The sequence below is a fragment of the Carcharhinus amblyrhynchos genome, chromosome 9 (assembly GCF_965287045.1).
Source record: "Carcharhinus amblyrhynchos chromosome 9, sCarAmb.v2.hapA, whole genome shotgun sequence".
Taxonomy (NCBI): domain Eukaryota; kingdom Metazoa; phylum Chordata; class Chondrichthyes; order Carcharhiniformes; family Carcharhinidae; genus Carcharhinus; species Carcharhinus amblyrhynchos.
The window spans coordinates 36,444,587-36,461,825 of record NC_137332.1 but is presented as its reverse complement, the minus strand read 5'-3'; the positions used below and the strand labels follow the sequence as shown (position 1 = coordinate 36,461,825).

The following is a 17,239-nucleotide window of genomic DNA, read 5'->3' as shown; positions in this document are numbered from 1 at the left end:
TGTGACTGCATCTTCCCTGTGCATTTTCTTCTCCCACAGTTGATATTATATTATCAGCCACCTTATTCTGTGCACTGGAAATTCATATACCATTAATTTCCAACAATAACTTGGTTTCTGCCCTTTCTAGTGCATCCATCTTTTCAGTATTCATAGCCTTTATCCTCTGATGGACAAACTGCCAGCTACAATAACAAGAGTGTCTGAATTAGAGCATTGCATATGCTGGCCAAATTCGTCCGTCCTCATTCACAGCTGGGAGTTTGGCTGGAGCGCTGAGTTTTCCATTCTTTCTCACGAGGAGTCCAGCCATGGATGAGGCCAGAAAAACCCATCTACTGTAATTTCCTATTTCACTCATCGCAGTTTCTTCCTTTTGTCCCTCAGCTGTTTTGACTTTTCAATATCCAAAAACTATAGACCAAAACATGTTTTAAATGTTTTTATATTCCACTACTGCCTTCTTGCTGCCTCTCCTCACTATCTTGCATACTGTTGTCACATTGGCCTGTGTCTTTTTCCAATTTACTTTTCAAATATATTCTTTATGCTCCTCCTTCAGGTTTTCAATTCAGTTGTCTGTCTCACACACCCCTTACCAGACATCCATGAGCTTTTAGCATTGAAGCCCTTTGAGCATGAGTTCTTTGCACTTCATGATCGTCATCTTGATGAGCAAGCAATGTTCATTAAGACTTACATTAACACTGCAATGAAGTTATTGTGAAATTCCCCTAGTTGCCACACTTTGGCACCTGTTCAGTCAATGCACCTAACCAGCGCGCCTTTCAGACTGTGGAAGAAAACCGGAGCACCTGGAGGAAACCCACATAGACACGGAGAGAATGTGCAAATTCCATACAGACGGTGACCCAAGCTGGGAATCGAACCGGTCCTTGGCGCTGTGAGGCAGCAGTGCTAACCACTGTGCTGCCCACTGCCACCGTGCCACCCACAATTTCTGGCACGTCTCAAATGTTTCACAATCGATTAAATTGTGGTGATTGTTAGGTAGATAAACCCGGCAGCAATTTTGTGGCCAAAAAGGTCTTGCAAATAGTGTAATTAATGACCAATTAACCTATTTTATGGTGATATTGGTTGAGGAATGTTGATCAGGATATTGGGAAATCCTTGTTTTCATTTAACTAGTATCATGTGATCTTTAACATTCACTGGAATGGGGTGATGGGGGCTTGAAGCAGCAACAACAACTTGTGTTTGTATAGCTTTAGCGTAAGACATTCCAAAGAAGTTCCCAAGGGTGTTTTGATACTGGATCTCATGGCTGATAGCTCAGATGACCAAAAACTTGGTAAAAGTGATAGGTTTTAAGAAGAGTCTTTAAGGAGAAATGTGCACTAGAGAAACAGAAGTACAGGAAGGATCCAGGCAGTGGAAGGTATAGCCACCAATGATGGAGTAGTTAAAAGCAGGGATACTCGGGAGGTCAGAATTACAATATACATATCTTGTGGGTAGTGAGTTGGAGGACATTTTATAGAGATAGGGAAAGGCAAGGCCGTGAAGGGATTTGAAATCAAGTGGAGACTTTTAAAATCAAAATGTTACTTGACCTGGAGCCAGTGTATGTTAGCAAGTGCAAGGATGTTGGAAATGAAACTTGGTGTGGATTAAGACACAGATGGCAGAATTTTAGATGACCTTAAGTTTATGGCAGGTAAAATGTGGGAGACCAGCCAGGAATGCATTGGAATAGTTAAGTTTAGAGGCAATGAAGGCATGAATGAGGGGTTCAGCAACTAATGAACTGAGAAAGCGATGAAGCTAGACAACTGTATGAAGGGGAAATAGGCAATCTTAGTGATGCTACGAATATGTGGTGGGAAACTCATCTCCAGAGTCAAAGATGATACCAAAGTTGCAAACTGACATAAGAAGGCTTATCTCGGACTGTTGCCAGGGAGCAGGATGGAGTTGTAGTAAGAGAACAGAGTTTAGAGCAGACAATAAAAACATGGCTGAGGTCTTCCCAGTATTTAATTTGAGGTGATTTCTGTTCATCCAGAAGAGATGTCAGAGACATGGTCTGCTGATAATTTAGCAACAGCACAGGAATCGAAATAGGTGGGGTTGACAATGACATTGCAGCATTTCTTGATACTGGGTTTAGGCATCAGCCTAGATTATCTGCACAGGTCAAGGAATGAGACTGAAAGCCATAGAGTGGAATTTTCTCAGAAAAATTCTAAGTGTAATATGGGTGAGAAAATGTGAGATTTTCTCTCCAATTTTTTCAGCGAGGTAAATAATGGTAATTTACAGCTCTCTATGTAATGCAGAGGCTGTAATGTGAATCTCGCCAGTAGAGGAGGAGGTGTGGAGTCTCACCACGCCTGTGAGGGCTGGCTGTAGGCGCTCTGATCTTCCAGTGTACTCTGTACATATTGATGCCTTCCCAGCGTGAGGCTGATTTCACCAAGGTAATGAGGCTGGCAAGGTGATGAGAAATGGGGTGCAAAACCAATTTTTCACCTCTCTCGCTAGCTTACTGGTTTGCCATGCCGATTGACCTGTGTGGTGAGCCGGTAAGGTCTGCTTGTTATATTTGATTCAACAGGAAATGCTGGAAATATTAGATAGTAAAAGTAAAGTTGCCAGAGTCTCAGATGACTATTGACTGCTCTCTCCTTTTGAGGGGAGAGCTGACTGGTGATTTAACTTGACACCTCAAGTGAGGGAAAGGCTAAAGGTTTGGGCCTTCATGGATATTATTAGATTATACAACATTTGTTGAGGTAGCAGGCATGTTAAGTCAACTACTGCCCAATCACTGTTTCCAGCATTTCCTGTGCTTTGCCTTTGCATCAGAATTTCAGCATCCACAGTTTTTCTGCTAGTAATACAATTGAGATTTGGATTTCATGCAGAACAAATATTTACCATCATGCACCTCTTCACAACAGATGCTCTGGTGTTCTAACAGGGAATCTCTACTTTGCATCAATGTACCTCAACTCCATTGAATAATCACTGTTCATTTGTAGCAGTAAAGCCTTACTATGCCTGAGAACTGTTTTCTGAGAGATTTTGCTGCATTGAATGTGAAAACATAATTGCAGTTGCAGTATTTTGTCATACTTTCCATACTTTCTGTATTCTGTTGCAGGCTGTCTGTAATTTGTAATTGACGTAGGGGGAAAAATACCTTTTGAGGTAGAATGAAAGCAATATTGGATTAGTAGCTTTCTTTTAAGGTATAACAAAGCACCAGTTGTAGTGTCAGTCCTGGAGAGCTGCTTTGCTGTGCTTTCAAATTGAATCCTAACTCTAAAATAACAGTATAAAATCACTTAGTCATAGCATTATAATTGTACAATAAATGGGCAAGTGCTACTTTTTTCTAACTTTTTTGGAGCTCTGGCTCAGCTGGTCAGGCTTAAATTTGTAAATTCAGAACTCAAACTTTGTCTGAAATTCATGCCTTGCACTGTTTCCAAGACTCTTAATAAATAAAGACAAAAACATGCACATGAGCTTCTTCCATCATGAATATATTCAAATTAATTTATGAGCGAAAGCTAGGACCACCGTTTTATGGTGTCTAAATAAAATTAATTCAAGCTTCATTTTGATTTTTTTATTTGACATCATGGGGATCATCTATAATTCAATCTAACTACAATTAGTTGCAGTCTTTCAAGGTGAATGAGTAAGTTGAATTTTTTTTTTGTTGCATGTTTTGGAAATTATTCTCTTTTTTTTCTTAAAATTGTCATTTGGGAGCCATGGCCACAGCCTTGTTAGAACCTGTTGCTGTTGTATAATTTTCCTTACTTTCAGAAGTGGGATTGATCTGATACGGTCTGCTAGTTAGCTTCTGTTGTCTCTGATACAATAACAGAGCACAAAAGTGGAAGGTAAGGACAGTAAATGCCTGTTAGATTCTCCCTTAACATTGTTCAAAAAGTTTTTTTTTTGTATGCGTACCTAAATAGTCATTTTTATTTACTGCAAATTGCAATATAATCAATTTTATTGGATCAAAAAATCCTATCAGTAACCAGAGCACTTAAAGTTTAACATTGAAATTTAATAAACTGTCTTCTGTTGCATCCTTGCAGCAGGGATATAGGGTTGTTTGTAATGTGAAACAACTTGTGTTTGGCAGTTTTGCCTTTTTATTACGCAAAGTGGGTAATAAAATCACAGAATTGTTAGTTATCAGATCTCTAATCAATCTTCTCTTCAAAGAAAACAGTCCCAATTTCTCCAATCTATCTACCTATATTTCTCCAATCTATCCCTTCTCATTAATTTTTCCTACTTTTTCTCTAAAGACTTCACAGCTTTCCTAAAAGTGTGACATCTCAAAACCTTCCCATTATTTGTATGTTTGTATGAACCAGCTGCAATATTCCACTCAAGGCCAAACTTGAAAGCACAAGGTGCTGGTTTAAGTCAAAATAATTTAACAAAACAAAAATCAAAGAAAATAAATATACATAACTATATCTTAAATCTGTTAGATTAAAGACATTAGAAGTACAATAAACACAGTTACTTATTCTCTAAACTGAATTTTAGATGTCATATTTCATTCTCCATTAGTTTGGTTGTATATGCCAATAACTCAAGCTAAATACTTATCAAAATTTGGAGGATTGACCACTTGGCCTGAGTACTGCTTCAAGGCTTTGTATAACAGCTGAGATTTCTTGGGCCTCATTTCCAGGAAAATTTTCCTTTCAAATTTCCTCTTTTACCAGGATGTTGCCTGGATTGGAGCATTTCAGCTATGAAGAGAGGCTGGTTAGGTTGGGGTTGTTTTTCTTAGAGGAGAGAAGGCTGAGGGGGTACCTGATTGAGGTGTGCAAAATTGACGGATATAGGAAGGGTAGATAGGACGAAGCATTTCCCTGTAGTAGAAGGGTCAGTAACAAGTCAGCATAGACTTGCAGTAAAGGGCAAGAAAAATTTAGAGGGGATTTGAAAAAAAAAATCCTTTTGATCCAAAGAATAGTGGGAATGTGGAACTCGCTGCCCGAAGATGATAGAGGCAGGGACGCTGACAACGTTTTAAAAAGCATTTAGATGAGCACTTGAAACACCATAGCAAACGAGGCTATGGACCAAGTGCTGGAAAATGGCATTAGAATGGATAGATACTGGCCAATGCTTCACAATGGGCTGAAGGACTTCTTTCTATGCTGTAAAGCTCGACACAATTCCACAGTTGTAGACTCTCAGTTCAACACAGGTAAGTCAACTTGGTCTAGAATTCTCCCTGGTTCCATTATTCTTCAACTCTAGAGTCTTTCATCAAATTGCTTGCTTGGCCTGCCACTTTTGTGCTCCATTGCTGTCTCTCTTTCTCACTCTCATGCACTCCCTCTGTTGCTTTCTTTTTCTCACTATTATGATCTCTCTCAGGTTCTCTTGTGCACTCTCACATTTTTCTTGGTGTGCGTGCTCTCCTTTCTGGCGTGTGCACCCGCTATTGGTCTCACTCACATATCTGTCAATACCTGTTCCCTCCCCAAATCTGGATATGCCCTGGCTGAAATATCTGGAATGAAACTTGAGTGCACAACCTTCTGACTCCCAAAATGAGAGGGCTACCACTGATCAAGAGCGACATGTACCTGGGCGTAAAACCTGACCTCCAATTTGCAAGTGCATTAATTTAAAACAGACATATGATCTGAGAGACAGTTGTGTCAACCCAGCCACTGCGATGGTTTACCTGAGTGAGATTGTGGGCAGAATTCTCCCAGAAAAATTAAGTGTTGAATTCGTGAGAAAACTGGAGCAATTTACTTTTTTTTTTCAGTGGGAATTCACACTAGAATCTCCCATATTCTGTGCAATGCCAAGGCCACCAGCGTGATTATTATTAGACGTCAGGGGGTGGGCTTTACTCCTGCCCAGGCGGCTGAAACCAGCTTGTGCAGTGGCCCTGGACTGTCAGACACTTTCAGTAGGATGGGAGAATCACTCCCTGCATATTTATATTGTTATAAGAGTGATCTGGACCTTTGCTCATGAAAAATGAAGTTGTGATTATCCCAAGTGGATCCTCATTACAAGCAGTTCAGAAAAACATTCACATCAGATGCATTGTATTTAAATTTATGATAGAATTAGTCCTTTTTGTTTTAATGGGGAATGTAATGAGCATTAGAAAGTTTATTCAATAATTCCCATTTGGTATGTGAGCCATCCTTTTCACCTCAACAGAGAACAAATGGCAAAATTAAATGTTGAAAAGTGTGAATATTCTAGTTCAGCATAATATTGCATAAGCCAGGAAGTTGGTTCGCTCAGCTGGACAGCAACGCCAATAGCACAGGTTCAGCTCCCATACCGGCTGAAGTTATTCATGAAGGCCCGTCTTCTCAACCTTGCCTTTTGCCTGAGATGTGGTGATCCTTGGATCGAATCGCCACCAGTCAGCTCTGCCTCTCAAAGGGGAGAGCAGCCTATGGCCATCTGGGATTATGTTGACCTTTACATAATTATGGTGACTTCTACATCAATGGGGACGAAGTAGAAAGGGTCGAGAGCTTAAGTTTTTAGGTGTCCAACAACCTTTCCTGGTTTCCCCCCCCCCCCCCCCCCCCCGCCCCCCGCCCATGCCAACACTATAATTAAGAAAGCCCACCAACGCTTCTACTTTCTTAGCAGATTAAGGAAATTTGGCATGTCAGCTATGACTCTCACTAATTTTTACAGATGCACCGTAGAAAGCATTCTTTCTGCTTTGTATCACAGCTTGGTATGATTCCTGCTCTACCCAAGACCGTAAGGAACTACAAAAGGTTGTGATTGTAGCCCAATCCATCCATCTATTAACTCTGTTTACATTTGCTGCTGCCTTGGCAAAGCAACCGGCATAATTAAGGACTCCACGCTCCCCGAACATTCTCTCTTCCACCTTCTTCTGTCAGGAAAAAGGTACAAAACTCTGAGGTCGCGTAGCAACCGACTGAAGAACAGTTTCTTCCCTGCAGCTGTCAGACTTTTGAATGGACTTATCTTGCAATAAGTTGATCTTTCTCTATACTCTAGCTATGACTATAACACTTCATTCTGCACTCTCTCTCCTTTCCTTCTCTGTGAATAGTATGTTTTTTCTGTACAGTGTGCAAGAAACAATACTTTTCACTGTATGTTAGTACATGTGACAATAATAAATCAAATTAAGTAATTATTTTGCATAATTGTGTAAAGACATACAAGTGTCCTGTGTAAAAATGTGAAATAAAATCTTGCAGCTCCTTGTGGAATTATTTGGGGAGGTAAGGGATAAGGGAGATTGCCATGGGGCTGTATAATAGACGTAAAGTACATGAACTTTGGGAAAGCTTTTCACCAGATGATAGATCACATGTAGATATCTAGTGAGGATAGCAAATTTGGATAGAAGGGGCAGAACAGGTGTGAGTTGAGGACAGTTATTTCAAGGTGGTAGGAAGGGGGTGATGATTTGATTCAGTTGGCACTTCTGTTCATAAAGTTTAATGTTTAGTTATTAGTCACAAGTAGGCTTATATTAACACTGCAATGAAGTTACTGTGAAAATCCTTTAGTTGCTGTGGGAGGCACTTGGAGGAAACCCACTCAGACACTGAGAGAATGTGCAGACTTCACACAGATAGTGACCCAAACCTTGTATTGAACCTAGGCCCCAGGAGCATTGGGGCAGCAGTACTAACCACTGTGCCACCCACAGTGCTATATATTGATGATCAGAAGGAATGGTGTCTAAATATACAGATGATACCAAAAAAGGTGTTAGTTGTATCAAGAATGCAGGAGTTGTTGTATAGGGAAGACAGGAGGAAATTAAAAATGTATTTTAATGAGATGGACAACTTGGTTAAATAATGGCAGGTTCTGTGTCTAAGATTTAAAATAATGCATCATTTGCTTTTAATAAAGTACAATGCAGCAATTGTATCAGACCGAAGTTGGTTCACTGCATGAAAGGGCAAAGTGACTTGAGATGTACAGGTTCATAGTACATGAAAGACAGCACCTCAGATTGATGATACTAAAAAAAATTAAGAAATCATAGAAACCCTACAGTACAGAGAGAGGCCATTTGGCCCATCGAGTCTGCACTGACCACAATCCCACCCAGGCCCTACACCCATATCCCTACATGTTTTACCCACTAATCCCTCTAATCTACATATCTCAGGACACTAAGGGGCAATTTAAGCATGACCAATCAACCTAACCTGCACATCTTTGGGAGGAAACCGGAGGAAACCCACGCAGAGACGAGAAGAATGTGCAGACTCCACACAGACAGTGACCCAAGCCGGGAACCGAACCCAGGTCCCTGGAGCTGTGAAGCAGCAGTGCTAACCACTGTGCTACCATGCTGCCCGCCTGGTAAGAGTTCCAGATTTTAATTCCAGAACATATAAGAAAAACCTGAAGAAAATCTTAATACTTCAATACTGTATAAAGCATTGAACTCCAGACTAAAGGAATGATGTAACATTTTAGCGAGGCTGTGACAAAGATTCATCAAGATGCCTAATAAGAGGAAAAACAGACTTCAAGATTTGATATTTTTCACTCAAATCATGGGGCAGCATAATAGAACTGTTGAAAATTATGAAAGGATGAGACAGGGCAGATAGAAGCAGACTGTTTCCAGTCGTTGAAGCTCAAACATGAGGCACCAGATCTACAAAGTTGAATGCTTGTGATACATCTATGAGACTAGCTGTAGACTGTGAAATTCCTTTCTAGGGTTAATGGTTGTGACAGAAATTCTGTCAACAATCAAGTTTAGATTGATAGTTGGATGAAGGAAAAATGTTGAAGGGATATAAAGATGTATAATTGAAAGTGTTTGTATGGAATATGAACCATAACTTGGGTCAAGTTGGGCCAGATGGCCTGAAATATATGATGCCACTTATTTAAATTTGTGTTTTATAAATGGTTTTTAAAAAAACTCTTTCTCAACCAGAAGTTTCAAACTGCTATCACACATATAAGATTGTACTTAACAGAACTTAGATAACCTTGCACCATTTGTGCTTTGCTAGAGCAATTGAAGATATGGGGTGGGATTGTGTGGCCTCGCTCGTCCTGAAACCCTAAAATCCTGCCCGTTCTTTCCATTGTCCGACCCTCGCCTGCTCCAATTCCCATGGTGAGCAGGGCAGTAAAATGCTGGCCATCAGCTAAAATAAACTCACTTAAGCTTGAAACCATGCATTCTATATAATTTGCAGGAGGGTGATCACATCAGTTTATGTCTCAGCATAATTTAAATGTGAATTTAATACTTTTTTTTCCAGGCCCAAATGCGTTGAATTTTCTAAACTAAACCACAATGGTGATATTTTTATGAAAGTTGTTGGAATTTCAGACTGAATTTCACCTTCACGGCTGTCCTCCATACATTAGAAGTGATGTGTAATTTCTGTAATGAGGAAAGAAAGATAATGACTGAAGCTACAGTGCAGGTTTCATGCTGTTCAGAAGACAGTTTGTTAAAAGCTAACTATAGCCTTATGCTGAAATGTGTAATTGCCAGTTACTGTAATCTTCATTCTTGGTATTTTTTTCACTGTTATTTAAAGCCTTCCCTTTATTTGTTGCCAGCTCTCTTTTTTTATAACACCGATTGATTGCTTCGTTTGCTGAGTCCTCATTAACTGTACAAAAGCACTTCAGTGTGAAGACCACATTTGTCAGAAATGCCTTGTAATTTAATGGCAGTAACTAGCGGGATATAGATTTACAAACCAAGAACTTGTCACTATAATGAGGGTTTTATTTGTGGGTGCGTTATACGTGTGACTTTTCTTTTTGCAGAAGGCTGACAAACTTCTGATTTTCCTACAGTTAACGGGTAAGTCCTTTTGAGAGCAGAGGTGGCTGAAACAATTGATTTTTTTTTAAGTGCCAACTTTTAAGCTGTTCACAAAGCTGTTTATGATCTTGGCTCTTAAATATTAAATCACTTGTTCATTCAGGATTTGGCAAATTTCAACTGATGTGTTAATTTAAAAATTAATGCACTTATTATTTCATGTATAAGAATGCATTATAATCTGTTCCTTGTTCTAAACTCAACAATTTCCATATTTACCTCGAAGTACAACTACATTGAAGGAGTGGCATTGAATTCAAAGCTGCAATTTCTGCTACCTTGAGCATTGCTTTCAGCTCTTGCATTCATTTTAACATCATGCTTTCAAAAAATCAAGGGTGGCATGTTTATTTAGGGAAAGGCTTTGTGTTCTAAATTAACTTGGTGAAACCCCACTTTGCTGCTGCACTTTGTTTTGGGTCCCATCTATAGCTCCTACACAAAGTTTTTGTTCCACGCTGCTTAATTTCTATAGCTCAAGACACAGCAACAAAATAAAAGATTACATTTTATACAAGAGGGAGGATTTTGAGCATCAGATCTTTGGCAATTGGTTTTGGAGGGACTGACGCTGGATCCTAACAATTGAGTGGACGTGTGTAGAATCTGATCCCTGGTAGTCACATTGAATGCAAGAGTAGTTCAGTAAAAGTGTGTATCCAGGGAATATATTCACATAGGCAAATAATGTAGGCAGGATCATATGCTGATCCTATGTTAATTCAGTTGTGTAAATACCTGAATTTCTGCATTGTCAGTACAAAAGCAAAACAGATTTGAATACTGCTTGTTGCAGAAGCTGAGACAGAGTTCAATGGCTGACATAGTTTTCTGTTGCATTCATAATTCTGTAAAGCTCACTTTTAAACAATGCCTGGAGTTTGCACATTTTGTTCTTCTAAAGGAATTTGATGAGAATTTGCCCTTGTTTTGAGCCCCAAGAAATGTAATTTTCATAAAATTCTTGTTGTTTTGTTATATTAATATATATCCATTCTATTAAAACCTTGCACTTTTGTAGACTTCAAACTTAATCCATTATAAATTTTTAAGTCCAACTGTCAGGCCATAATGTGACATCCTATCCAATGGCAGTGCTGTTCCCTCAGCTCCTTTGCTATAGTGGTGGCTAAATTATGTCTTTGTGCTCAATTGCAGTTGTCCCATGCCTTGTAACCAGCTTCATCTGAAAATTGTACATTTCCTTGAATCCCTGTAAGCAATACCACATGACATGGATTTTAATACATTACTAGTCAATGAATAAACAAAACTACCACTATCCAGATCATTGAAATCAGTAGGTAATGTTGTAAAGGGAATTAAATTTCTTTTGGAATTGGACCAAAATCTCTTCAGTCTAGTACAGCATAAGTCTAAGATGTAGGTGTAGGTGTAGGGCGATGCGGCGGCGCGGGCTCGTTGGGCCGAAGGGCCTGTTTCCCGTGCTGGGTTGTTCTTTGTTCTTTGTTCTTTTATGTATTATTTCTTTTGATGAACAGTGAGCAAGACTTCTGTGGGAATCTTTATTTTCTCATCAATTATCTTTCCTGTGTTCCGGAATGTATTGAATGCTTGCTAAATTAAAGTTCCACAGGTGCTAAGCAATTACTATCAGGGTGGCTATATTCATGACTGAGCCCTGATGTGTGTTGGGTTAACAAAGTAGGGTGTTACAGCCATGCTTTATCCTGCCCCTATTGGAATTTGCTACTGTCTTTAAAATGAGAACCCTGGATAATTTCCTTTTCCACACCTCACTACTATGTCCAATTGTAGTACTTGTATGTTGCCCTTGTTAAAATTGGTTACATCAACATATTAAATAAGTGTTACTGAAATGGTGGAGGAGAGAGGTATCTGTGACATATAGGTGGATTATTTGTATTAACATTGTGTGTATGATCCTTTAATTGACTAAATATATGTATGTCTATACAATCAAGTTCGACTCATCAGAGGGACATGTTCTTTTTTCTTAAAAGTATCTGGATAGTGAACTGTAGCTGAGACAAATTTGTAGGAACACTGTGCAAACAATGCCATATCCTCTGTCACGTCATCTAGTACATTTCATTGAGAGCTGTGCCAGCCATTTTCCTTTATGGATTGTTTCTCTGTATCCAACAACTATAGTTTGAGGTGTACCATTGGTGTTGAGATCATGTTTGGTTACAAATGTATCTCCCATCACTGGTATCGACAACTTGTAAGCCTCATGTGAAATTGTAAGCATGTTGTTCAAATGAAGTAGAAATCTGTGGGCTTTTAATTCATTCCAGGCTCACTTGCAAGTTATTGGCAGTTTAATGTTTAATTTTTAATTTGATACTTATAAATTTAAAAATTGTTAACCTGGATATTTTTGCACAATGTGAAACTGAAAATGCTCTCCAAGTGACTGCCTGTACATGGACAATTTATAGGTTTTTTTTAAGTGGCAGAGAATGGATGTTTATAATTGAGGGCCTTTTTAAGTGCGAGTTGTCAAAATGTGCACTTTAGCTATACGAGTGTAACTGAGGTTTATACATGTAGGTGTATTTTGCCTCATATGAACAAGTATGTGGATCTATCTTTAGTATCAATGAGTGTGTTGGTAGGGTAGAAAGAATGCACAGAATGAACCATAGTCTGCTACTTCCCAGCACTGCACTATTGGGTTTCATTTTATAGTTCTATAAACTTAAAATCATATCCAGTGGAAATTGTACAATAATTTTGTTGCATGGGAGCCTGAAATGACGAGGTTTAAAAATGAAACTTCACTGACATTAACCCTGCAGAGTAAACACAAGAGACACATTAGCCAGCACAAAAAATGACTACTGGTACTTTTAAGGTTAAATTGTATGATTGATAAGAATTCTCACATTAAATGTGGGCTGTTCTCATTTTACTTGTCTGCTCACTATATTTCATACCACATTCTGCATAAACTACTTTATTGATGGGAAAATTATTGACTTAAAATGGCTGACTACACAACCTCATCTTTGGTTGTGCATGTCCAAGGCAACTATCTCAGTCTACTGCACCCAAATTCTTTCTCAATTTGAAAAAGAAGGAAAACTATTCTCAAAATTGAGGAGCTGCTGGGGAAAGGTTCTTTACTTATGTCTATCCTTAAAAAAAATCATCATTTTTTCTTCACTTCTTTGTCCGTTCTCTTCTGCTGCCTTTTCAGGGTCATGGACTTTCTTTGTGATTTTCCTCAATTTACATTTATTTTTTCCTGTATCTAGTTTTGTTGGCCACTAAGTAGGTATATTTTTTTAATCTTTTTATAATCAGTTTGAATCTTTTTTCAGTAACTTGTATCCTTGTTGCACTATGTAAATTTAATACTGCTTCTTGAATTTTTTGAGTCTTTTCTTATGTAACTTGTGTAATAAAATATTGCTAATTTTGTTTTGTATAAAAATGATTTGTTTCTAGTAAAAGTAATTATTTCAAGTTAATCACTCAGTCATTTTTCTTTGTATTAGATTTATTTATTTATGTACCTACCGTGATAATTATACTCATGTTAATTATTATGAATTGTTATGGCCATTATGAACATACTTAAGTTTTGATGCTGTAAGTATCGATCATTTAAGTTGCTCATAATTCTGTTCTGTTTTCATGCAATTATAGCTTTGTTTTTGACCTTCCCTTGCAGCCAAATCCATCAAATAAACTAGCAATAATACATATTTTGGGTCTGTTGTCCAATTTGTTCACCACATTGGATATCAGTCACCATGACGATGAGCCAGAAGGCACTGAAGCAAAGAAAAAACCCACCTTGCAAGGACCCAACCCTGTAAGTACTACCAGTGGTACTAACATGGGATTCTCATGACTTGATATTAGTCGTTTTAGAAATACAATGCTGTTTATGTAGCCACGGATGTATTTATGGGGGAATTTTCTGTTTTATGAATTCAATTTGAGGTTAAAAACCAACTATTAAAGATAATGATTTGTCTACAGGTTGTGGTGGTCCTCCAACAGGTCTTCCAACTCATACAGAAAGTGTTGTCTAAATGGCTGAATGATGCTCAGGTTGTTGAGGTAAGATAGATTGTTAAGGAATGTTAAATTTGATGAAAGGTATTTAGTGCTGTGAGTTATTGATCTTATTTGTCTTCCTTTTCACAAAGGGTGGCTTTTAATGAAAAGGAAATCAATTGGATGACTGGGTAACTTAATCATTTTCAGTGTTCAGGGAAATTATTGTAATAAAAATTTTGTCCAGCTTGTGAAATTTTTGCTTGTAATTGCTAACCTTCAGGGCACGAATAGTGTATTTGCATGCTATGTTAGAGCTTTAATATACTTCACCATGAAATTATAGGATGTGGGCTTGTATGTAATTCATTGTCATGTTTCTCACCCAGCAGTGATAACAATTTACATTTATATAGTGTTATTGACAAAGAACATTGATGCATAATCGGATACAAATGATACCATAAGACAAAGATGACATTTGAAAGAGTAACCAAAAGTTTGATCAAAGAGGTCCTAAAAGGAAAGTGAATAGAGAGTTTAGACAGGGAATTCCAGATTCCTAGACAACATGAGCTCAGCAGTTAGTAGTGAGGTGAGGGGAAGGGTAAGGAAGGCCAGGGTCAGAGGAACACAGGTTAAGAGGATGTACAGTTGGAGAAGGCTACAGAAAGGGAGCCACTTTTTGAAGCAACCTTCTGAACACCTATCATGATTTCTCTTCCTTTTAGCTAAGCAGCCAAAGTTGAAAGTTCAAAAAGTATCAGAGATGGAAAGCTGCTAGGTGCTAAACAGTGAGCACGTGAGGCTGGGGTAGCGAGAGGGAGAGCACATCTGCTCCTTGTGTATGTTGATTGACAGGCCATCTGGTGTAGCTTAGAAAAAAAAGTTGGCTACCTGTTCCTGCAGTTTCAATAGGCATCATTATCTGGAGTTAGAAGCATAGAAAAACTACAGCACAATACAGGCCCTTTGGCCCACAAAGTTGTGCCAAACGTGTCCCTACCTTAGAGATTACTAGGCTTACCTATAACCCTCCATCTTAGTAAGTTCCAGAGCTGAAGTTGTTTTTTGGTAGCTGAGGCTGTTAAAAATGTTAGTTTGTTTTTGCAGTCGATTGACCATTTGAGTGGATTTAATGTTTGTTTTAAGTGGCATTTTTTTGAATGAGATTTATTATTGGTATGAAATGTCTGATTAACATTAGATTGTTAAAAGTTTAATTTTGTTATGTTCTTTTCAAAGACATGGCTCCTGAGTCTGCCTATTACGTATACTGTGTGTGTGACGATAGGAATGCACAGGGTCATGGGGTGGCAGAGATGAGGGTGTGATGTGTCACATGAGATGGAATGAGGGTTTAAAGACCAGGTGTCACTATGACTAGGTAGATGCCTCAACAAACAGAGGCATGTCATCTACTTCATCTCACTCCTTTCTCCCCAAAACAAAAATATGGCAGGCTGGGGTTTTTTTTAAAAGGTGACGGATATGCCAAATCAACATTTCCAGACTCTCCCATCTCCTGCATAAAAACTGGACTCATAACTAGTGTTAAGTGATTCATTTTGGTAGGAAGAATTCAGAATGATCTAAAATAAAGGGTACATTTCTTAAAGGGGCACAGAAGCAGAGGGAGCTGATTGTATATGTTCATTTGCCATTGAAGGTGATAGGACAGGTTGAGGGAGTGATTAATAAAGAATGCTGTATGGTTTATTAATGGCCGCATAGAGTGAAAAAACAAGGAGGTTATGTTAAACTTGTATGGAACACTGATTTGGCCTCAGCTGGAGTTGTGTCCAATTCTGACCACTGTATTTTAGGAAATATGTGAAGCCTTCAAAAAGCACAGGAAGAATTCACAAAAATGGTTCCAGAGATGAAGTTACATGGATAGATTGGAAAAATTGTGACTGTTATCCTTGGTGAGTAGAAGGTTGAGAGAAGATTTGATAGAGGCATACAAAATTGTGAAGAGTCTGGATGGAGTAGGTAGGGAGAAATTGTTCCTGTTGGTGGAAGGGTTGAGAACAAGAGTGTATATATTTATGATGATTGGCTAAGGAAGCACTGGTGACATGAAAAAAAGTGCTTTGAGTGGTTGGGACCTGAAATGCATTGCCTGAGAAGTATAGTGGCAGAATCTATCGAGGCAGCTAAAAGAGAATTGGATTATTTTCTGCAGAGGAAAAATGTGCAGAGAATTGCTCACTTGGAGAACCAGTGCACACAGGCCAAATGACAGACTCTTGTGCTGTAACTATCCTGTAATTCTTTGAAGTACACACAGGTTTGGATTTGTACGTGTTGTGTGTGTTTTGTACGTGGATATTGGTTGAAAATAAAATTGTGCTCATTTCTGATGGCCCTCCATAGTTGGATGATTTGGATGAGATATTGGCTGTTATCCCTACAAGAGCCAGTGCCTAAAATTAGATGGGAGACAGGATGAAGGAAATTGATAAATACTTGCAAGGGTGAAAAATTATTGGATAATGGGAAAGAGTTTGACTAATTGGATAGCTTTGTTGAAAAACTGGCAGAATGGGCTGAGTGGTCTGCTGTGGTATAAAATTCTTTAATTTTATTATGAAGCCGTGATGTAAAGATGCTGGCGTTGGACTGGGGTGGGCACAATAATTGATGTTCTGAGTCTCTTTATTATGAAGACTCACTCTCATTTCACCACACTGAGGTACTCCAGTTGTAGCCAAGCTATCTATGAAGACCATTCCTTGGAGGTGTTTTCCTGCAATATTTGTGTGTTGATCAAAGGGTAAGAACCCAGAGGTTTTAATTATAGCAACGCCGCCGCCGCCGCCGCCCCCCCCCCCCCCCCCCCCCCCCACACACACACACACACACACACACACACACACACACACACACACACACACACACACAAAAAAAACCCATGTCGGGCATGGGCTGTGATGTACAATGCAGGGAGTTGAAAATGGAAGAAAAAAATTAGGAAAGCCTCACCTCTAAAATGAAGTAATGCACATAAAGGTCCTGTCTGTGTTAGCCTAAAGTATATGAGACTGCATTTTGATTCTTTAAGAATAAGAACTTTGTACTTAATTGAGTGTTTGTACTGTGATAATTGAAATTTATTTTCTTTTTGTTTTTAGGCTGTTTGTGCAATCTTTGAAAAGTCTGTGAAGACTCTTCTGGATGACTTTGCTCCCATGATTCCACAGCTTTCAGAAATGCTGGGTCAGATGTACAGTACCATCCCACAGGCATCTGCATTGGAACTAACACGACAGGTAAAGTCCATGCATATTATTTCAGCTAAAGTTGTCCTATTGAACCAACTGAATGATCTTTACTTTCTTCTGTCCTGCAATAAGAGGAAAATCTATGGTTTTC

The 17,239-nt window shown here is 38.7% G+C and overlaps 1 protein-coding gene across 2 annotated transcripts in view; it reads left to right on the top strand.

Moving 5' to 3' along the window:
* Positions 1-17,239, top strand: part of ipo13b (importin 13b) — a 135,854-nt gene that overhangs the window by 73,588 nt on the left and 45,027 nt on the right. For both annotated transcript variants that reach the window (XM_080195449.1, XM_080195448.1), the window contains 3 exons: positions 13,530-13,673; positions 13,844-13,924; positions 16,999-17,136. In XM_080195449.1, the coding sequence (XP_080051575.1) occupies positions 13,530-13,673; positions 13,844-13,924; positions 16,999-17,136 (363 nt within the window). The remainder of the gene's footprint in view (positions 1-13,529; positions 13,674-13,843; positions 13,925-16,998; positions 17,137-17,239) is intronic.